This window comes from Staurois parvus, unplaced genomic scaffold, assembly GCF_062004578.1.
Source record: "Staurois parvus isolate SC_StPar_1 unplaced genomic scaffold, SC_StPar_1.0 ptg000299l, whole genome shotgun sequence".
Lineage (NCBI taxonomy): Eukaryota > Metazoa > Chordata > Amphibia > Anura > Ranidae > Staurois > Staurois parvus.
In genome coordinates, this window is record NW_028318095.1 from 23,323,927 (window position 1) to 23,347,606 (window position 23,680).

The following is a 23,680-nucleotide window of genomic DNA, read 5'->3' on the forward strand; positions in this document are numbered from 1 at the left end:
TCTCCTTCACTGATGTGCGTTGATGAGGCAGCACTGATGGGCACTGATAGGCGGCACTGATGGGCACTGATAGGCAGCACTAAAGGGCACTGATAGGCAGCACTAATGAGGTGGCACGAATAGGCGGCACTGATAGACCGCACTAATGAGGTGTCACGGATAGGCAGCACTAATATGCAGCACTGATAGGCGGCACTGATAGGTGACACTGAAGATGGGTACTGATAGACGGCACTGACTGGCATCACTGCTGGGCACTGACTGGCGGCACTGACTGGCAGCACTGCTGGGCTGCACTGGTGGGTGGCACTGGTGGGTGGCACAGGTGGGTGGGCACAGGTGGGTGGCACTGGTGGGTGGGCACAGGTGGGTGGCACTGCTGGGCACTGCAGAGTGGCACTGCTGGGCACTGCAGAGTGGCACAGGTGGGTGCACTGCTGGGCACAGGTGGGTGCACTGCTGGGCACAGGTGGGCGCACTGCTGGGCACAGGTGGGCGGAGCTAGTGGGCGCACTGCTGGGCACAGGTGGGCGGAGCTTGCGGGCGGCACTGCTGGGCACCGATCATCAGGGCACAGATCATCAGTGCCCTGATGATCGGTGCCGATCCCCGCTCTGACAACTGCCGGTTCTCGGCAGTACTTTCCTCACGATCTGACAGCGTGAGGAAAGTGCAGCCGAGAACCAGCACTTGCATTTCCCTCTGATCAGCGTGTCATTGGACACCGCTGATCACGTGGTAAAAGGCCGCTGTGATTGGCCTTTTACCACATCACGTGATCAGCTGTGTCCGTAGGACACAGTGATCACGGAGATCGCCGGGTGCGCGCCCCCTGGGGCGCGCAGGAGAGCGCGTTCTGGGAGGACGTCATATGACGTCCACCCAGAACTGGCCGGCCGCAGTGCAGCCGTCATTCGGCTATCTGCGGTCGGCTACTAGTTAAAGAACGAGGCTGCAAGTTGAAAGGAAGGACCTCCAAGATGATATTCTCTGAAATATTACCTGTTCCATGCGCAACTCAGGAAAGACTGGGGGAGATTAGAGATCTAAATGCATGGGTAAAGACCTGGTGTAAGAGCGAAGGATTTGGGTTTCTAGAGCACTGGGCCGACTTTTCATTGGGCTGCAGCCTATATGCTAGAGATGGTTTGCACCTAAATGGAAGGGGGTCTGCCGTGCTGGGGGAGATATTTATGGGAAGGCTGGAGGAGTATTTAAACTAGGATTGAGGGGGGGGAGAATTAGATTATAACGGGGTAGTTAGATGAGACAGGGGTCAGTACTTATTAGTGGGTGGAATGGGGAAAGATGGGGGGAGGGCTATGGCAGATGATTAGAAGGTTCCCATGTTACAAACAACCAGTGGAATTGGTACCATTTGTATGAAAATAAAAAATATGCAAAATACATGTGCACAAGGTGTCAATGAATTAAAGTGTTTGTTAACCAATGCCAGAAGTCTGCCAAGCAAAATAGGTGAGTTGGAAGCTTTGGTGCATGAACAGAACTATGATTTAATTGGCATTGCTGAATCTTGGCTTCATTCTTCACATGACTGGGCCATTAATATTCCTGTTCTCTTTTGGAGAGACAGGGTAAATAGGAAAGGTGGTGGTGTCTGTCTCTTTGTGAGAAATGATCTCAGAGCGAGTATGAAAGAGGACCTAGTTGATGGAGAGTGTGATGAGGCTGAAGCATTATGGGTGGAACTGCACATGGGGGTTCATAATCAATGAAATCAAAGGTAATCAATGAAGTTTGTTATAGACCTCCCAGTGTTACTGAGGGGGTGTAGACTCAGCTCGTTGCACAGATTGAAAGGGCTGCAAGGGCTGGGACAGTGATAATAATGGGGGATTTTAACTACATGGAAAATTGACTGGAGTAATGGTACTGCAGGAACAGTTAAAGGGCATTTTTAAACCTACTACAGGACAAATTTATGGTACAGTTCATAGAGGCCCCAACTAGGAATGATGCTCTGCTGGACCTGGTAATCTCAAACCATGCAGAGCTTATTACAAATGTCCATATAAAAGAGCATCTGGGTAGCAGTGACCATAACATAATCTCATTTATTGTTAGCTGTAAACAGAAAGCACATACGGCAAAAATAAAAACGCTCAATTTTAAGAGAGCTAATTTTCCAAGGCCGAGAGCTGCTCTCCAAGACTTAGACTGGGAGGGAATATTGGCATCAATGAACACAACAGAGAAATGGGAGTTATTCAAAAAGGACTGTATTTGAATACCCTGCTAAAGATATTCCCATGGGCAACAAGTTCAAAAGGCTAAAAATCAAACCTATGTGGCTTACGGTCAAAGTTAAAAAATCTATAGATAATAGGAAAAGAGCTTTTATTAAATATAAAAATGAAGGAAAGCTATCATCGTTTAAACCAGGGCTAGAAATTTCCTCTCACCTGCTCGCAGGTACCCTTGCAGTCGCCCGGTCAGCAGGAGAATCGATGCTGGGGAGGGCAGTTGCAGAGAGATGCTCCTGTACCTCTCCCTCCAGCAGCTGATGAGCCAGTACCAGGGGACAGCCTGGAGCAGGGAGAGGAGAAGTGTCAGAGAGGAATAAGCCCGGTGCAGGTGAGCTGTGCTGTGTTCTGTGGGATCTCCCTGCCTCCCTCCCTACACTGACGGATCGTATGGGGCTGCAACCCCCCTTCCTGCTGCCCAGAGATCAGCAGTCCTTAGAGAAGGTGTTTGTGTGCAGCCCCATAGAATGTGAGAAAGGAAGAGAGGGGAGAGAGAGAGGTGAGAGAGAGAGAGAAGGAAGAGAGAGAGAGAGGGAAGATGTGTATTTCTGTGTATGTACATGTATCTGTGTGTATTCGTGTCTGTACGTGCCTGTGTGTGTGTACATGTGTCTCTGTGCGTGTGTGTACATGTCTGTGTGTGTGTACAGGTGTCTCGGTTTGTCTGTGGCACGTAACTCTAAGGCCTGGCTAGTAGCTCAGGACTTGAAATTTTAAGCCCTGGTTTAAACATTACTAAAAATATAAACAGAATATGCAAACTGAAAACAAATGACATATTGCAAAAGATAGCAGGACCCACCCCAAAAAAAGTCTTTGAATATATTATTAGTAAAAGGTCCAGTCTGAGCATGTAGGCCCTTTACAAAATAATCTAGAGTGGGTGACTGGGGACAAAGAGAAAGCAAGTTTATTAAATACCTTCTTCAGCTCTGTGTATACAAAAGGAGCATGGGGGATCTCTTGTCCATAATGGGTATGGTATTGACACAGCTCCAGATGATCCACATTGGCTCACAATTGATATGATCCAAAAATATTTAGACAGAATAAAAGGTGAATAAAGCACCTGGACCGGATGGCATACACCCACGGGTCCTTAAAGAATTGAGCTCTGTCATTTCAAAGCCATGGTTTTTTTAGGGACTCTTTAATGACTGGCATAGTACCACTGGATTGGCGTAAGGCCAATGTACTGCCAAAATCTTTACCAAGTAATTATAGACCTGTTCGTTTAACTTCTATAGTTGGGAAGATACTGGAGAGTTTAATAAAAGATCACATAGATGAGTTCTTGCAGGAAAAAAATATTTTAAGCAAGACAAAATGGATTCATGAAAGACAGAAGTGGTCAAACAAATCTGATTTCTTTTTATGAGGTGAGCAAAAACTTGGACAGAGGAGTGGCGGTGGACGTGGTATACTTGGATTTTGCAAAAGCATTTGACACAGTTCCCCACACATGGCTAATGTGTAAGGTAAAGTCTGCGGGCTTGGAAATATCCGTATGTAAATGGATAGAAAACTGGCTAAAAGATCGTATTCAGAGAGTAGTGGTTAATGATTCATACTCTGAATGGTCTAGGGTTGTCAGTGGTGTACCCCAAGGTTCAGTGTTGGGACCCTTACTTTTTAATATATTTATAAATGATATAGGGTCTGGGATTAAAAATCCCATTTCAGTCTTTGCAGATGACACCAAGCTGTTCAGTGGAATAACCTCCTTACAGGATGTCTCCAATTTACAAGCTAACCTCAATGCACTGTTTAATTGGGCAACTATGTGGCAAATGAGGTTTAATGTTGATAAATGTAAGGTTATGCACTTGGGGGCTAAGAATATGCATGATCATACATACTAGGGGGGGTACAACTGGGGGAATCAATGGTGGAGAAGGATCTGGGAGTTCTGGTAGATCACAAGCTTAATAATGGCATTTCATTGTACGGAATAGTGTGGTGCACGAAGGCACCTGTGAAATGTGAGTGCTATACTGGAAGTTGTTTTAAATAATAAATAGTTTAAAAAAAAAAAAAAAAAAAAAGATAAAAGCACCATGTTTGGTGGTCTCTCCATATTTTTGTGTGAGGATGATTGCTGAGTGGAGGAGGACTAACGTAGGAGAATTCTACAGCTTCCCCATCTATGTGGGATTATCATCCGCAGCCCTATATCATGCACACAAGTGCTATATGACCTTAGTTAACAGTTCAGTCATATATTGCAGATGAGAGCAAATCCAGTGGAGCACATTGGCCATACATATGGCTCTATAGAGGTGGTGGCATCTAGAAGTTTATTGTGAAGTGGATACTGATTTTTTGGCATAACGAAGATTAAAAGTGGACATTTCTGTTTACTATGCACATATTTTTTCTATTTTTTCTGTTTGGAATGTTGCATTTTTATAAATGTTTAGTTACAATGTAACAGATTACAAATATTTGTACCACAAACCATGTAGATCATACAAATTTATCGTATAGAAAAGACATATTACCCATTTATGCTCCCAGAGACTAAAGTTGTATAGGATGTGGTAGGTCATTTCAATACACAACAGCAGCAATGCAGACATGTAAAGCCCCTGAGAAAGAGGGAAGGTGTGTGTGTCTGTGTCAGAATTTATCCATGTGGACCAGACTTCGTCATATTTGACAGGGCAACCGCTATTCATATAGGTATGTAATAGGAAGTGCAGAGCTAATTGCTGAACACCAGTCAATGTAGAACAATTATTATAGGAAAGAGAGGGGGTGAGTTTCCATTTAAGGAGAATTTTTCAGCTTAGTAAGAGGCAGAAAAGAGCAGTAAATTATCATGCTTTTAAATAGTAAGAGCATTGCTAATTCCCAGCAATGGAAGTGGATCAAGGGATACTGGTAGATTAAATGCTTTGGACAGTCTAGTTGTGATTTGTCCCCAGTAAGCAAAAACTAGGAGGCAACTCCATACCATATTGTAAAAGGTACCAGTTGCACTCTGGCATTTATTACAAAGTGGGAAAGCCCTGGGTTGATGCAACTGTTGACAATATTGCTCTGTGAAAGAATTTTAGTTGGACCAATTTTGTCCTTGCGGAGATTATATGTTTAGTGTACTGGGGCCTCCACATCGTCCTATTCCTCCTCTGAAAGAGTATGGATATCATTTTCCACTTTTGGGACAAGGAAGAAGTCTTAGGGCCATAATAAGGTAAAAAATTGGCATAAATTGAGGAGAGGGGTTTAATGGAGTCAGCAGCTCTCAGAGACTTCAAAAGGATATTGTTGAAGCGTAGGTGCCGGAGAAATTGGGCCCTAATAACATGCCAAATTTTGAAGAAATACCAATTGGGGAAGTTGTATTCCTCTCTCAAGGAGTCATAGGTGTGAAGATGCCCTGCCAGAAAAAATGTGCTTAAAGAGGTAGTAAACCACAAAAAAAAAGAAAAAAAAACAAAAACCCTGCAAATTAAGAGTGTAATGTGCTAGTATGCATTGCATACTAGCACATAATGAAAGAATTACTTTAGAATGAAGCCCTCCAGCGGTGTGCTGTCATTGCTGACAGGGCTTCCATCTTCACCCAGTTTTACTTCCAGGTTCGCTGGCTCTGGCCATTTGAATGGCCAAGTCATGATGACTTCACTCCCATGCATGAGAGCATTAAAACAGCGTGGCTGAAGCACGGCTCTTTTAATGAACAGCATTTCATCTATTGAGTGTGTAGCGCACATACGCCAGTGATATCACCAGCAGCTACTAAAGTAAATATTTCCTAAACGGTGCACATTTAGGAGATATTTACTGTACCTACAGGTAAACCTTATTATAGGCTTACCTGTAGGTAAAAAATAAACAAGCAGAGTTTACTACCGCTTTAAGTGTCTGAATGCCTACTCTGCTCCAGATAATGGGATCAGGAATACTATTAAGAGTATTAAGAATTAAGAATGCATAGGGTTGTCACAGACTGGGAACCAGAGCTCAGAAGCACGTAACCATTTAACCACGGTCACCCAGGCTCTCATTGGTTGGGTTATTGCTGAAGAGAATCTAGACCCTCTAATTTATTCCACACTTACCTGCAGACCAAGATGTCTAGCAGAAGTTTATAGGTCTGTTCACACATTTTTGCACTTTTTTTGGTATTGAATGGACCCATTCATTTTCAGTAGGCCCTCAATGTGTAACCATAGACCAAACTGTACACCTAAATTGTTCTTCTCCAGTACATTGCATGTATTTTTATTTCATGTGCTGCCAGGCACTGATAAAAGGTATGTTTGTACGAGTATGCATCAGTGTAGAGTGCCATTTAAAATGAATGTGCCATGGGGTTGCCTATTCATCAAGTATTACTTCACTGCATATTAAAGTGCATTAAAACATTTGAGAACGTGTGCTACAACGTGCCTGTACAAGTGCACGCTGCCATTGAAGCATTATAGTGACAAACCTTCTAGCTGGATTCATACCAATGCCTTCATATTCTACATGTGTTTTTAGGGAGCATTAATTTCTGATGGGCCCCCAATGCCATACCTCCCAGCTTTCTGAGATGGGAATGTGGGACACCTACTAGCAAAAGTATGTAGGTATAGGACACACCCCCTGCCACACACCCCTTAAAGGAAAATTGTACAAAAAAAAAAAAGTGTTAAACTGACAAGTGCATTTTTACAACTACTATTCCTTTATATTGGCTTTTGAAATTACAAATGCAACAATTTAGAAACTGGATTAAAAAAAGTTTAGCAATGTAAAACACTTTAATAGCTAAGTAGTGTACTTTATATTCAACTGTATAGATCAGACCAAAACAAGGGACGAATGAGGGACAGTCCCTCGAAATCAGGGCAGTTGGGAGCTATGTCCAATGCATGTCAATGCAAACAATACACTTTATCCTTCAACACATTTCAAAATATAAATGTGAATAGACATGTGCCGTTGTGCCCTGTATTAGCCACAAATTTTTGGTGTTGCTTGAACCTTACCAAAGGTCCATAGACAATGAATGGAAAGCCACAACATACATTTATAGGTGTAAAAGGGTCTCCTAGACCTCCAGGACAGATGGCATGTTTGGACAGTAAAACATCTCTTTAAAACATGTATGAATTTAATAGTTAGCAGTTTGTTGTTAAATTATTCTTTGAAAACATGAAGTCAAATAAACAAACAAATGTCAATAAAGCATTATTGGCAACCATTATAGGACACCTGAATTGATAGGAAAGCATTACCAGAAAATGTCCTTCCCTGTTGATCTTAAAATAGTCAACTTAGCTAAGAAGTTTAATCACCAGACATTAGCAGATGATGAAAAGAATGGTGTTGCCTTGAAATATTAATGAGGAAAGTATTCTGATACTGTTTGAGAAATTAAATGAAAATTAAAGGAGGACAAAAAAAACTTTGTCTAGATGTAGAAGTATGTGGAACAATTAACTGTTAGCCTCACCTTCACTTGACTAAATCTTTATATCTGGATATAACTGCTTTAAATTTCAGGTAGATTATACCCATAATGACTCCGTTTCAAACTTTCAGCCCACAAAGTGAAGTTACATTGGTTTTGGCAAGCTAAAGTATTCTGGAACACAACTTGCTTAAATCTGAACACACAAAAATACCATTTATGTATATATTATACATAAGCAAATGTGTCTTTATATTATTATTATTTTGACACCACAAAACAACTTATCCACTCCTTGGTTATATCCCGCCTTGATTACTGCAACTCTCTCCTCACTGGTCTACCATTACACAGGTTATTCCCCGTTCAATCTATCATGAATGCTGCTGCTAGACTCATACACCTTACCAGCCGATCAGCGTCTGCTGCCCCTCTCTGCCAATCCCTTCACTGGCTTCCACTAACCCAATGTATAAAATTTAAACTACTAACCACAGCATCCTAAGCCATCCACAACACTGCCCCTAGCAACATCACAAAACCTCATCTGCAAATATTGTCCAAATCGCCTGCTCCACTCCTCCCAAGACATCTTGCCCTCTAGCTCCCTTGCCACCTCCTCCCACACTTGCCTCCAGGACTTCTCCAGAGCCTCTCCCATCCTCTGGAACTCACTACCCCAGTATGTCCAGTCAGCCCCCACCCTGTCTGACTTTAGGCAATCTTTGAAAACTCTTAGATGGAGGTGGGGTAGACTTCCATGAATAACCCCACCTCCACCTAAGAACTGTGCTTGAGTCATCTGATCATCCCCTGCAGCTATCACCTTTTGTACCACCTCCCCCTTTTTTAGATTGTAAGCTCCATGAGAAGGGCCTCCTATTCCTTCTGTACGGAAATATATTGTAATTGTACCGTCTCCCTTTATATTGTAAAGTGCTGAGCTGTTGCCGCTATATAAATCCTGTATAATAATAATAATAATAGTAGCATCTGAAATCCTTTCTGCACAGCAGTAAGTGTTGTTAAATGTGCATAGTTCAAAAGGTGTGCTGCATACAGCAGATTTAAAGCAGTAGTAAACCGCATTCATTCTAAAAAAAAAAAAAAATAAGAAATACCCCTCAAAGTAAAGACATGTGAAAACTTACCTTAAAACAAAGCCCTCCAGCAGTGCGCTATCACCACTGTAGAGGCTTCCATCTTCACCTGGTCTTCCTTCTGGATTCGTGAGCTCCGGCCATCTCACTAGCTGGGCCGCGATGATGTCACTCCTGTGCATGCACATGGGAGTCTCTGGACACAGCACAGTGCTCTAAAGGAATGGCACGGGTATGCCGTTCCTTCAGAGCGCATGGGCCGGCTGTAAAAAATACTTGAATATGTCCTAAATGGTGCACATTTAGGAGAAATTAATTTTACCTTCAGGTAAGCTTTATTATAAGCTTACCTGTAGATAAAATTATACAAAGTGGGTTTACTTCCACTTTAAATGACATTTACTTTGCTAAAGCACTGTGTATCAAACAATTGCCATGTCTTTTTATTTAATAAAATACTGTTTTCTATTTTAATCCTATTCGTTTCTCACCACTGCCAATCTACTGCAACTTCATTCAGCAATTTTCTATCTACAGGGTCTGGTAGATAGAACTGGTCAGCTGTACATCATCATTGCTCTGGCTCCCCAATAGTTACAGTACAGCAATGGACCATGCCTGCCTAAAGTGTCTTCATGGCTGCTTGTGGTCTTCATGGCTGCTTGTGGTCTTCATGAGGTTAGCATGTAACAGCATGACAACACATAAGCACATTTGGGGCACAGTTGTGACTCAATAACAGGAAGCGCCTGAACAAGGACTTTCACGGTAGGATCATCAGACGTTATTTCAGATTTTGCAGATTCAAAAAGGATAATACATTCAAGTAGAACTTACAGCACGCCATTAAAAAATATGTGCTGTAACACTTGAAATACAGCTAAAGTTTGTTCTGTACTCCTGTGACCCGTTTTCATCTGACATCAGGCTGAAGCCTGTTGTCAGCTGACGTCACAGAGCTGGTCCAGGCTGGGTAAAGATCCTGACAATATGGTCGGGATCCACCCAGGAGCCTGGACTGGCACCTGACTCGGCCTCTCAGAGATCCCCTGAGAACCTGAGACAGCCACTTCCGCCCCCTCCATAGCCCAGCACTGCAGTGAGCGCGGGGGAGCAGAGAGCGACAGTGATCAGCTCTCTGCTCAGAGTACGGAGAACTGAGCGATCCGCAGCCTTAGAGCTTGTGGGGTCAGATGCCGAGACCGATGCTGCATCCACCTAGGTAGATATGATTTGTAAAAAACCTAAAACCCCATACTTCTCTTGGATGAATTGCATTTAAGATTGCGCTGCACTTGTCCCTATGTTGCATTTTATTTTATGTGGAAACACAGTGTCAGTGATTGAGCTACAAAACTTGTTTCTTTAAAGATTTGTTTAATGATTTGATTGGTATTGTGGAGGGTATTTGAAATAAAAAAGAAAAAAAAAAGAAAAAAGGGGCTTCTGGAAGCAGATTGGTTTCTAAGCAGAGCTGCACCAGATTTTGCACTCTCCAGTTTTAGTAAATCAAACCCTATGTGTCAGTAATGGTCCACAGAAACCCTGAGCTGCTGCAGGGTTTTCACAGGACAGACAAAACTGGTTCTCAGCCAATACTTCACACCAAATTCTGCCACGCGAGCCTTTGGAATGAGCACATGTTCTAATTTTGGGAGACAAGAATTCCCTACTGAAGTTGACTTCACACTAAAGTCAGCTACACTAATTAGAGTTCAGAGGATGGAAGAGGCTTTGTTATGCATAGCCGTGTTCCTAGAATTCTCTGTACATTTAAAAAATGTTTTAAATATGAATTTGTTCAGGGATAAACGTTTTGTAGCATACAATCGTGTCAGAAGGTGAACTTTTTATTACAGGTACTTATATACTGTCACTTTATGCAGCGCTTTACTAATATATATATATATATTATTGTACATCCAAACCCTCAAGCAGCTTACAATCTAAAAAGGTACTTTTCTTTATTATACAATCTTCTGTTTGTTTGAATGTTCTTCTTTAAATTACACACTCAATGGATATTTGCAACCAGATTTTTTTAGCATAACTAGCAGTATACAAATATTGGTGTACAAAAATCACTAAATGGGGACATGAGTAAAAATAAAAAAAAAATGGAGATAGATGGGGGTGAATGGGTCTTTGGTATAACTCATGTAGCCTATTCATGTTTTTAGAATGTTAATCAGCCTTGGTTCACTATTGCTGCAGCATGATGCGATTTTCAGGTTTTGTACTACAATATTGCGCATTTTTGGACACATTTTTCATGCTTCATGTTTTGTTTTGTTTTTTTGTAGGGGAAGGAGAGTGGATTTTGCCATACACTACAAATGCAACAGTACAGACAATCCTTGAACTTAAAAGACAGAGGTTTAATGTCCACAAATATAACAAAACAAAAAAAAAATCAAAATTGAATGACAGTGCTGTCCTTATGCCCATGTAAGCGAATGTAATAAATATAAAGCTATATGTGGCACAAAAAATGTTTAACCAAAATATGTGGCCAGCTTAGAGTCCTTTGTGGACCATCTCCTTCCGCTTAACACCTAAATGCAAAAGTATAAATCCATATATTGTGCAATTTTTATAAAGTGCTATACAATCATACATCCATATATGCCGTGCTTCAAATGCAAGTCTTGCAGATCTACTACTTCCTCTTTTCATCAACTTCACACGTGCTCCGTGTCCCCCTGAAAGTGATTCCCCACTCACCAGAGGCATTTTGACCCTATAACCATATGATTATATGAGTCTTAAACAGCTTTTTGACACTCCACTTCAGCTTGGAAGGAAATAATCCCGTTTAATAGTTCTCCAGTTTTTCCAGTTCTTTATATCCAATCTCCACTCTGGTACCACCTTCCAGAGCTTAAATTACTCCATATACATCAAGTACAGAGAGATCTGCCACAGCATAATTTTTTTTTAATTAAAATCTCAAATACCGTAAGTAATAAATGCACACACTTGGTACAAATTGTGTTAGGCAATGATAAAAATCCTAACCCTGAAATGCTGCCTTGGCGTGACATCACCGGAACCCGAAATGTATTCCATGCATTTCGCCCCACCCAGGGCTTCTTCAGGAATATTCAAAATAGAACAGCATCTTGAACATTGATTTAAATGCCCTCTATTTTGAAATCTTCAAAAGCGAAGGTATTTAATAATCCTAATATATTTACATGCTATTGTGCTATACAAACAGGCATAAAAAGATATTTAAACACCCAACGCATGTCTGGTGATTAGATGAACATTAGTATCTCCATGGTAAGTGTATGCTATATGCCGCAAACAGGACAGCATCGAATCTCAGGAGCTACAGTTTGCATTGGCATGTCTTCCAATGCCTTTCGATTGGCTGTATCATTGACGTATCCTATGTGCCCTATAGTCTGCATTCCCCGGAGAAATGAATGAGGGCTTTTACAAGCATGTTATTGTACATCCGTGTTGGGAACTTCACTGGTTTAAACACTCATGTGCACAAGTCCCTAGGATTCCTGTAGTAACCAAGATCAACTGCTTTAGAACTCCCTGTGTTCTTGGTATTTGTGATATTTATGAATGCCAAAAATTGTGTTTATTTAGGGAGCCTAATGTGCACTCATGACTCAATATTCCCGATAAAACAATATAGTTAAATATAGAGCCCACACTATGCGCATCGATGATTAATTAGGGAGATTCCAAACTAGACTCCCTAGGAACAATGTGTATATAGGCACTTGGTCAAAAGCCAAAATAACCAGCCAACAGCATGCATGAGATGTGATTTGATAGGGTTTCTGTATATCATTAACTAAAAGTACATTCTCCATATTGATTCTTCAAAGTATAGCCTGGTAAGGTCTGTAGCTTTTATTTTAGTGAGGCTGTTTCTATAGTAATTCATTGTCCTGCATAGGAGATCCAATGAGGCTGAAAACATGAAGGCTGTAGATAAAGATTTAATTTCAAGACAAGTTTGTGTTATGTTCATTTGATTATCATTCATTCTGGTGCAAAATGGCCTATTTACCTTTATTTCAATTGCTATTTAGTAAAACTGTTTCTATGTTCAATATATTAAAGTTTAAGTACAGAATAAGTAATGTAATTAAGTTTGAGTACAGTATCGATAAAGGGTCCTAATATCAATTGTGAAGTAACAAAAAAATTCTCAACCTTTTTAAAAGTAGTTCTAAAATCAAAAAGCTTTTCATCTTAATGAATTAGCAGTTTGTTCCTTCCCCCCTAAATAATTACCCGAGTCCTACATTGATCCAGCGCTGTGCTCATCTGCAGCAGCACTGGTCTCTCTCTCACTGCTCTCATAGCACAGATTAATAGCAGTGCGTGCAATAGGATCCTGCTACGATCAATGAAATCCAGTAAGGAGGGAGCGGGGCTTGGCCGAGCCATGCTGTGTGTCTATGGATGCACACAGCCTGGCTTGGAAACGTGCTCGCATGTGTGTCCCCATAGTGCACAGCTAGCTTTGGGGGCACACAGAAAAGGAGGAGCAAACAGCACTGGCAGGGGACCCCAATAGAGGACGTTCAATACTGTTTCACAGAATAGGTAAGTATAAACCTCTCTTTTCATTTTAGGTAAACAAAAAAGAGACTTTAATATCACTTTAATGGTATTTCCCTGCTTATTCATTAAGTAGAATGTTCAGTAATTTTATTTTGAAGGCTATACATATACTATTGATTTTGTTACCATTTTTCAAAACTAGTAAAATGGGAATAGCGATAGCCCAAACATTTGGGTAGCTTCAGTGTGATAATATACTATAACTGCATTATCTATAGGACGAGAAGGAAAGGAAAAAGGGACAGAGGGTAATAGGAAAACTATAGATCCATAGAAGACAAGGAGGGAAGGGTGGGAAAAGGGCATTCTTGGAGAGGAGAGAGGGGAAATCCTCATCCCCGAGGACCAGCCAACCTCCTTTTCTATATCATAAACCTAGAACTCTCTTATTAGGTTGTGAGTAGATGATCCACATAGACCATATTTGTAGGAATTTCTCATGTTTATCCATTGAAATAGCCATAGGTTTTTCATTGATCACTAGGCCATTTAGTTGGGTTTTGACCTCTAGTGCATCAGCTTTCACTACTTTATTGCAATGAACCAAAGAAAAAAAAGAAATAGATGGTTTATTGTTGTGGACTAATGTGTTTGCTTTCACTTGGGCCTGACGTTTTTAATATGACAGCACATTAATCAAATATTCACGAATAATGTTAAGCCTTGTTAGGTTTTCATTAAAGAGTATACAGTATACAACCGGTGGTCAATCAACTAGATCTAAAGCGACAGGTAAATGCATTATGTGTTCTTCGGCCATCTCTCAGTCAGTAAACTCAAACATACCAAGCAACACCTGAAAGCAAACAGCATTGTAACGAAGCAATATATATCATATTAGCACAACATACAGTCCTGTATCATAATCATTGTAAATCAGCAAAACAAATTGTAAGCCTGCATGTATTACTTCTGTGTATTACATATTACTTCTGTCTGTCACTACAGAGTATGAAAAACAGTGCTTTAACAATTATCAAATAGTTTATCTCCTTGTTATACCTTTTCCAAAATCAAGGACAAGGGAAACTCACAGAAAAAGGTACAAACGCAGCATGGGAACCAGCCAGCGGCGTACCTAGAACTTTCAGGGCCCCAGTGCAAGAAATCATAAAGGGTCCCCCTAACCCACTCCTGGGGCTCTTCCCTCTGAGCCTGGTGGCAAACGTTGTGATCCTGGTAGTTCCATTACTGGTGTCAGTAGTTTTCTCATTTTTGTCACCTTTTTTGTTTTTACAAAATTTTATTATAAGCCACTTTGGGGGTTTGATGAAATATCAAGTGTCTAAACAGACCTCTGTTGTTCCACCTTTGAGACAGAAAAATTAGATTTATGAGCCCTTAGCTGCACTGAATGAACAGGAGTAGCTCTGTACATAGCTTCCCCTCAATTCACAAACCGAAATATAGAAAACATAGTTTACCATGTTTCAGTTATGAATGAACAGAGTCAGTGATTGGGACATTCAGAAAAGGAAGGGGCTGGTAAATCAAATATTTATCCAGAAAAATAGCTGGATAGGAGGATCAGCAGGGGTGGCTGCATATATAGGAACACTTCTCTCCATGTTGCTCCTGCAGCCTCTGAATTCTGGCTTCTCCTCCTCTACCTCCTACTGGCATTGAGTGGCTGCAGGAGGAACATGCAGAGATTGATTCCTCTATATGCCATCCCCACCGCTCCCTCGATCCAGGAGTACAGGATGGCCACACTGCCCCTGTGCAGCATGGGCCCGGATCATAATTGTGACCCCTGTAACTTCGCCACTGGAACCATCTCAGTTCAAGTCTGCATGTAGACATTCATACTACTTCTGTCTCTGTCACCATCATGTCAAAAGAACTAAAAAAAAAGTTACCACTTTCCAAGTTGTTTATCTCCCCTTTTCCATACTGTTTGCAAAATCAAGAACAAGATAAACTCACAGAACAATACAATCGAAATGGTAACTCATTGCTGTTAGTAAAGCAGTAAGTAATAACTTTTAGATCCGTAGACCTGTGTCATAATGGAACACCAAGCAAGCACTAAAACGGTCTTTGAACAACCTGGCAAAGACAACCATTAAAAAGTTTGCATTGTGAGCTTTACAGGTTTGGTAGCAAGCACTTCCATTCATCAGACGCATGCAGATATTCTCCAACATGTAGGATACAGCGCACGACAGCCATTATTTCCATTTTCTCCATAGAAAAGTGAAAGACGTTTTTACCAGGGGAGGACTAGGAACCATATCCTGCAAAGGAAACACAATCAGCTAGTCCTTTAATGAAAGGGACAGGCTTCTGTAAGCTAAAAGGGTACTATGTAGGCTATTGTTTGTTGGGCTAGTGAGCTTTGTGAAAGGTGGACATTCCTAAAATACATGGTTTATTGTGACAAGCCTTTTAACACTCTCCCTCATCAGCTTTCTTTGTAATTCTCTTATGACTGTCAGAAATTGATCACAAGTACAGTGGATATAAATTGATCGCAGGAACAGTAGCTATATAATGCCCAGCCTGTGTCAGTGACTGGGGTTCTCAATCTTTGGCCAATATCTGAATAGTAACATATCCTAATAAAACAGGTCTGGGGGGCAAATGCTCATTGCCCCTAAACCCGGTCCTCTCCTGGACTTTACTGAACAGGTACAAAATCCATGTGTTAACCTAACCAGGTAGATCCAGGCAACGTCTAGTAGTGCACAAATCATTTGAGGATGTCTGATCACCTGTTAAGAGTAAAGCTCCTTCCCATGTCTGGATGCTCTTCGAGCTTTAGGTTCAAGAGATGGGTTATGAGCATTGGGATGGGTAGGTAAAACAAAAACACTTTAAAACAGAGCCAATGTAATGGTATATACACTGGTTTTCTGGTGACCAAGAACACTAGCAAGCAACCTGTAAAATATGAGAATCCGCAACCTACATCCAGGGGCGGAATGACCATTTGGAAACTTGGGTACTGCCCAAGGGCCCTGGGTCAGTACAGGGCCCCATGAGATGCCCCTGGTACCTTTTTCATAGGCTTTTTTGAGTTTGGGCAAGGACACAGGGGCCCCATGATCCTCTATTGCCCGGGGGCCCCATAAGTTGTCAGTCCGCCCCTGCCTACATCTAGTGGCAAGACAGGCCTAATCTAAAATGTAATCAGTACTTGATAATGGAGAATGGCATTTTTCAAAGTATATAGCATGGGCTTTTCTACAAGGCCATCTACAGCCCTGTCTGCCCTCTGTGATATCAAGCCATAAAGAAAGCAAACAACCTCTGCGTGGTCATATACCCCAGAGAGATGGCCACATACCAGTCATTCAACCTGCAGGCTTAAAAATACCTGAACAATAGCTGCACCTGATTGGATTCAACCAATATTTTGACCAAAATGTTTCCACCAGGTTCCTTTGACAAAAGCCAAATGGATCTCAGACGGAAGAGCTACCCATTGATTGAATTTTGACAGGTTCCTCAATAATCAGCCAAAACTTTAACAGCAAATGGCCTGCTAAAGACTTCCAGCTTTTAAAGCCCAATAAATATTGGAATGCTGAGTAATGGTTTGGTGTCTAAACTTGTACATATACTATAAATACAAAATAATGAACATTTGCCTGTATATGAATATATATATATAAAAGCACAATTGCTTATCTGGACAGCATAAATATTAATTTAGATTTTATTTTTCTGATCTTTAATAAAAGGATTACAAATTACTCTTTTTAGTACTCATTTTTCTCATTACAAAATAAACTAAGCAATAAAAATGTCTATGCAAAGTGCTATTTCTTAATAGACATCAGGCCTAGCAGTACAGTGTGTACATCTGCAAGGTAAGCAGATGAGGCTGATATGAGAGATCTGAAGAAAAAAAAGCATGCACATATCATATCTTCCAATTTACTATCCAGTTATTTCATCCTTCCTTACTTAACCACTATCTGTAGCTACGTATGTAAGTTTTCTGTATTACTGTGCAGAAATACAGTATTTCTGACTTTAAATAAGATCACACAATTGTAACAAATATTTACCTAGTAAGACAAAAGTTCAATATTTCAGTCTAGCATCACCATGATTTTAAAGGTCTCTTCTCATCACCTAAATGTAACAAATCTAATGAATCGTATGTTCATATTTGCCCATCACTATACTGAAGCGTTAGATGCTCTACAGATGTTTTAAAAATCACTAGCATTAATAAATGAAGTCTGTGAAAGGTCACAGACCTTCTTCCTGAAGATTTGCAGCACAGGTTTTTGGTAGTTAGTTCCTGTAAAGCTTCTTCTGAAGCATGCTGAGGCCTTAGCTCCTATCTAGCCTACCTCTGGCAAATGAAACAGAAATAACCTGTACCATTAAAGAATTCTCACCAGATTTGTAAATGTATCACCTAGGTGACCAAGTCCATGTAGCATACCTCCCATTTGTAACTCGAGAATGAGGGACACGTAGGGACAGGGAAGACATGCCATGCTCTGTAGTAAAGATGTGTGGATAGCTTGTGCTGAATATTGGGCATGGACTAACCACTTGACCTCCAGAAGGTTTTACCCACTTCATGACCAGGGCTATTCACTTTAACTGGCAATTGTGCGATCATGCAACACTGTACACAAATGAAATTTATATCTTTTTTTCAAATCAATAAAGCTTTCTTTTGGTGGTATTTGATCAGGACATTTTTTAAAAAATGTTGTTATATAAACAAATACAGACCGAAAATTTTGGGTAAAAAATATTTTCTACTTTCTGTTATGAAACATATCTAATAAAAAAATTTCACTTTTTTTAAAATCTAGGCCAAAATATATTACATAGTTACATAGTTAGTCTGGCTGAAAAAAGACAAAAGTCCATCCAGTGCAACCATAGAAAAAAAAAAAAATATTATAATCCTATACCCACTGTTGATCCAGAGGAAGGCAACCCCCCCCTCCCCAGCAAAGTATGATCCAATTTGCACCTGCTGGGAAAAAAAATTCCTTCCTGATCCCCCGAGAGGCAATCGGATATTCCCTGGATCAACTTTACCTATAAATGTCACTATCCAGTTATATTCTGTGTATCCAATAAATAATCCAGGCCTTTTTTAAAGAAATCCACTAAGCTGGCCAGAACCAACTCTTGAGGGAGTCTATTCCACATTTTCACAGCTCACAGTGAAGAAACCTTTCCGTGTTTGGAGATTAAATTTTTTTTCCTCCAGACATAAAGAGTGCCCCCTTGTCCTCTGTGATGACCTCAGGGTGAATATCTCTACACCGAGTCCACTATATGAACCACTGATGTATTTATACATGGTGATCATATCTCCCCTTAATCTCTTCTTCTCAAGAGAGAATAATTTCAGTTCCTTGCCTCTTATCAGTCTGGTTGCCCTTCTCTGTACTTTCTCCAGTTCCCCAATGTTCTTTTTGTGAATTGGTGCCCAAAACTGAACTGCATATTCCAGATGAGGTATTACTAATGTTCTTGGTAAAATAAAAATTCCTATAAGAAGAGTATACCAATTTGTTGTGAAAGTTATAGCTTATACAAACTAAGATAATTATGTGTATATATATATATATATATATATATATATATATATATATACACACACACACACACACATATATACATACATACTGGCTGGGAAGTACACTGACTGACTGACACCAATAATGACATTAATACAGTGATCAATGCAAAGGGCTCATGTACACGGGGTATTTGGAAAACTCTTCTGAACAATGGAAGCTGACTGCTGGAAAACATAGGTTAAAAAACGTCAGTTTAGCCAAGTTTGCATACCGCGTTTATGTGTGTTTGCGTTTAGAAGTGTTTTTAAAAGATAACCTCAGGAGACCCTCCCAAATGCCCAGAATGCACTGAAAAAAATAGTAACAAATTAACTATTTCAGGACATTTTGAGAGGAATAAAGAGAGCAGAAGCAGAGAGAGCAGTATGTGTTGAGATTACCGGTCTTTTCTGGTTGTATTCACTATGGATCCCATCATGAGCATAATGTGGTACGTTCTACCACTTTTTCCTTCACGTAAAACCTGGAACTGACCACGCTGGTGTGCTAGGTCCATTTGAATACATGGAAAACGTTTTGCATGCATTCTGATGATGAAAAAAGGCTCTGGACAGCATCTGGACATGGAACAGTTAAAAAACGCTTATAAAAGCAAACGCTTATAAACACAGTTAACCGTGTTTACACGCGTTTATAAGCGTTTGGAACGCTGGTAAAATATAGTCCTGAACGCAAGTTTGGTGCGTTTAAAAAAAACGACTGTTAACTTAACTGCCTGTAAAGGACTAAAGGTGAAACTCAAAAAATTAGAATATTGTGCAAAAGTTAAATTTATTTCAGTAATGCAACTTAAAAGGTGAAACTAATATATGAGACTCATTACATACAAAGAAAGATAGTTTAAGCCGTGATTTGTCATAATTGTGATGATTATGGCTTACAGCTCATGAAAACCCCAAATTCACAATCTCAGAAAATGAGAATATTGTGAAAAGGTACAATATTCTAGGCTCAAAGTGTCCCATTCTAATCGGCTAATTAAGCCATAACATCTGCAAAGGGTTCCTGAGCCTTTAAATGGTCTCTCAGTCTGGTTCAGTAGGAATCGCAATCATGGGAAAGACTGCTAACCTGACAGTTGTGCAGAAAACCATCATTGACACCCTCCATAAGGAGGGAAAGCCTCAAAAGGTAATTGCAAAAGAAGTTGGATGTTCCCAAAGTGCTGTATCAAAGCACATTAATAGAAAGTTATGTGAAAGGAAAAAATATGGAAGAAATAGGTGCACAAGCATCCTGGAGAGGATTGTCAGGAAAAGGCCATTCAAAAGTGTTGGGGACTTTCACAAGGAGTGGACTGAGGCTGGAGTCAGTGCATCAAGAGCCACCACATACAGACGGATCCTGGACATGGGCTTCAAATGTCATATTCCTCTTGTCAAGCTGCTCCTGAACAACAAATGTCAGAAGTGCCTTACGTGGGCTAAAGAAAAACAGACCTGGTCTGTTGCTCAGTGGTCCAAAGTCCTCTTTTCTGATGAGAGCAACTTTTGCATCTAATTTAGAAACCAAGGACCCAGAGTATGGAGGAAGAATGGAGAGATTTTGGAGCACTTCATGCTTCCTTTCGCAGACGAGCTTTATGGGGATGCGGACTTCATTTTCCAGCAGGACTTGGCACCTGCTCACACTGCCAAAAGCACCAAAACCTGGTTCAATGACCGTGGGATTACTGTGCTTGATTGGCCAGCAAACTCACCTGACCTGAATTCCATAGAGAATCTAAGGGGAATTGCCAAGAGAAAGATGAGAGACTTGAGACCGAACAATGCAGAAGAGCTGATGGCCGCTATTGAAGCATCCTGGTCTTCCATAACACCTCAGCAGTGCCACAGGCTGATAGCTTCCGTGCCACGCCACATTGAGGCAGTAATTGCTGCAAAAGGGGCCCAAACCAAGTACTGAGTACATATGCATGCTTATACTTTTCAGAGGTCCGATATTGTTCTATGTACAATCCCTGTTTTATTGATTGCATGTAATATTCAAATTTTCTGAGATTGTGGATTTGGGGTTTTCATGAGCTGTAAGCCATAATCATCACAAATATGACAAATCACGGCTTGAACTATCTTGCTTTGCATGTAATGAGTCTATCTCATATACTAGTTTCACCTTTTAAGTTGCATTACTGAAATAAATGAACTTTTGCTCGAAATTCTAATTTTTCGAGTTTCATCTGTATGTGTACATGGACACATAGGAAAACATTAGGGACAGTTCAGGGGCTGCTTTACAGCTCCTGAACGTCAGTTTAGGAGCTGCAGTGTACATGAACCCTAATACTGTACACTGTCACTGTACTAATGACACTGGCTGGAAAGGTGTTAACATCTAGGGGCAATCAGTGGGTCAATTGTGTGCCTAACAATGTGTAATGTGTGTAATATATGCTGCTTTTACTTGACTATATGGCTGTTTTTTCTCCTTGCTTTGCAGGGAGAAAAAACAGTCAGATTGCTATTTCCTGTACACAGAGTTCTGTGTTTCAGAGCCGATCAGCTGACTTCAGCCATAATCATTGGCAGAAATCAGCTGCCAAACTCGTGCTGTGTCCAATCACAGCAGAGTATGGAGGGGGGGGGGGAATGTGCATACCCAGAAAAAGGCAGTTATTATATATATATGTGACTCTGCATGCCTTGCTGCCCTGCCAGTAAATGTACTGTGTGGTGGGGTGGCAAGTGGTTAAAGGAGCATGGTTAAGCCTACATACTGTATACACATTTTACAGTCTCCTTGTACCCACAACATACTCAATAATTACTGTGCTATGAATGAGAGTCTCTAAACCTAATCCACAATAATCCTGCCTCATGAGTACACACAGATTAAGTGTGAAAGAGGACCGTGCATGCCCTGGTACCTCTGTACACACAAATCCAATCAGGGGCTGAGGAAAACTGTTGCCAATAATAAAGTTCATTGTGAAAGGTGTACAGTTGTACTATGTTGTCCCTTCTTTCTGCACCTCCTCCTCCTCACCAGTTCGCCCTCCTCTCATCAGCCTTGCATTGTCCTCATTTTTACATTCACATAGATGACAACCAAATATAACTGATCTGCAGTTTAGTAAAAGTGCACACCATCATTCTAATGTGTAACTATTCAGAGGTTCTCAAATAGCAGCCAATCAAGAAAGATATGGCACGGTCACATGACAGTACCAGAACAAGCGTATTGGAGGCAGGTCCAGGGCATCTGATTAGTTACACTTTCCAATGACAGAATACACTTTTACTAAACGGTGGACCAGCTGCTGTTTAATTGATTTCTCCTGTCCTGTGCCTGCTGTGCAGAATAGCGACACTGTGCAGTCATGTTCTGATCCAAGAAACCATGGGATTTGTGTCAAAATCCTGACAGTTTTGCAGGATCCAGGATGCTTGAGAGGTTACCTACGTATGTAAGTTTTCTGTATTTCTGTGCAGAAATACAGTATTTCTGACCTTAAATAAGGTCACACAATTGTAACAAATATTTACCTAGTAAGACAAACGTTCAATATTTCAGTCTAGCATCACCATGATTTTAAAGGTCTCTTCTCATCACCTAAAGTGGTAAACCTGCTAAACCTGTAGCAAATCTAATGAATCGTATGTTCATATTTGCCCATCACTATATTGAAGCGTTAGATGCTCTACAGATGTTTTAAAAATCACTAGCATTAATAAATTAAAAGTCTGTGAAAGGTCACAGACCTTCTGCCTGAAGATTTGCAGCACATGTTTTTGGTAGTTAGTTCCTGTAAAGCTTCTTCTGAAGCATGCTGAGGCCTTAGCTTCTATCTAGCCTACCTCTGGCAAATGAAACAGAAATAACCTGTACCATTAAAGAATTCTCACCAGATTTGTAAATGTATCACCTAGGTGACCAAGTCCATGTAGCAGGGGCAGACTGACAACTCATGGGGCCCCCGGGCAATAGGGGATCATGGGGCCCGTGTCCTTTCCCAAACTCAAAAAAGCCTATGAAAAAGGTACCAGGGGCATCTCATGGGGCCCCCTACTGTCCCTGGGCTCTCAGGCAGTGCCCGAGTTTCCAAGTGGTCAGTCCGCCCTTGCCATGTAGCATACCTCCCATTTGTTAACTCGAGTATGAGGGACACGTAGGGACAGGGAAGACATGCCATGCTCTGTAGTAAAGATGAGTGTGGATAGCTTGTGCTGAATAGTGGGCATCGACTAACCACTTGACCTCCAGAAGGTTTTACCCACTTCACGACCAGGGCATTTTTTTTGCTATTCACCACTTTAACTGGCAATTGTGCGATCATGCAACACTGTACACAAATGAAATTTATATCTTTTTTTCAAACCAATAGAGCTTTCTTTTGGTGGTATTTGATCAGGACATTTTTAAAAAATGTTGTTATATAAACAAATACAGACTGAAAATTTTGGGGGAAAAAATATTTTCTACTTTCTGTTATGAAACATATCTAATAAAAAAAAATTCACATTTTACAGGTTACCTCTCAAGCATCCTGGATCCTGCAAAACTGTCAGGATTTTGACACAAATCCTATGGTTTCTTGGATCAGAACATGACTCTCTCTCTAATACCTCTCAAGCATCCTGGATCTTGCAAAACGGTCAGGATTTTGACACAAATTCCATGGTTTCTTGGATCAGAACATGACTTTACTCTTACCAAAATAAAAAAAAAAGTTGCCTACTTTAAAGTAAAACAAAATGTGCATTTAATTGATTTCTCCTGTCCTGCACCTGCTGTGCAGAATAGCGA

The 23,680-nt window shown here is 40.7% G+C and overlaps 1 protein-coding gene across 3 annotated transcripts in view; it reads right to left on the bottom strand.

Annotated features, from left to right (window-relative positions):
• Positions 1–23,680, bottom strand: part of CORO6 (coronin 6) — a 127,321-nt gene that overhangs the window by 97,777 nt on the left and 5,864 nt on the right. For 2 of the 3 annotated variants that reach the window (XM_089683038.1, XM_089683037.1), the window contains exon 2: positions 2,424–2,547. The exons of the other annotated variant lie outside the window; for it this stretch is intronic. In XM_089683038.1, the coding sequence (XP_089539164.1) occupies positions 2,424–2,547 (124 nt within the window). The remainder of the gene's footprint in view (positions 1–2,423; positions 2,548–23,680) is intronic. 3 annotated transcript variants of the gene reach the window in all.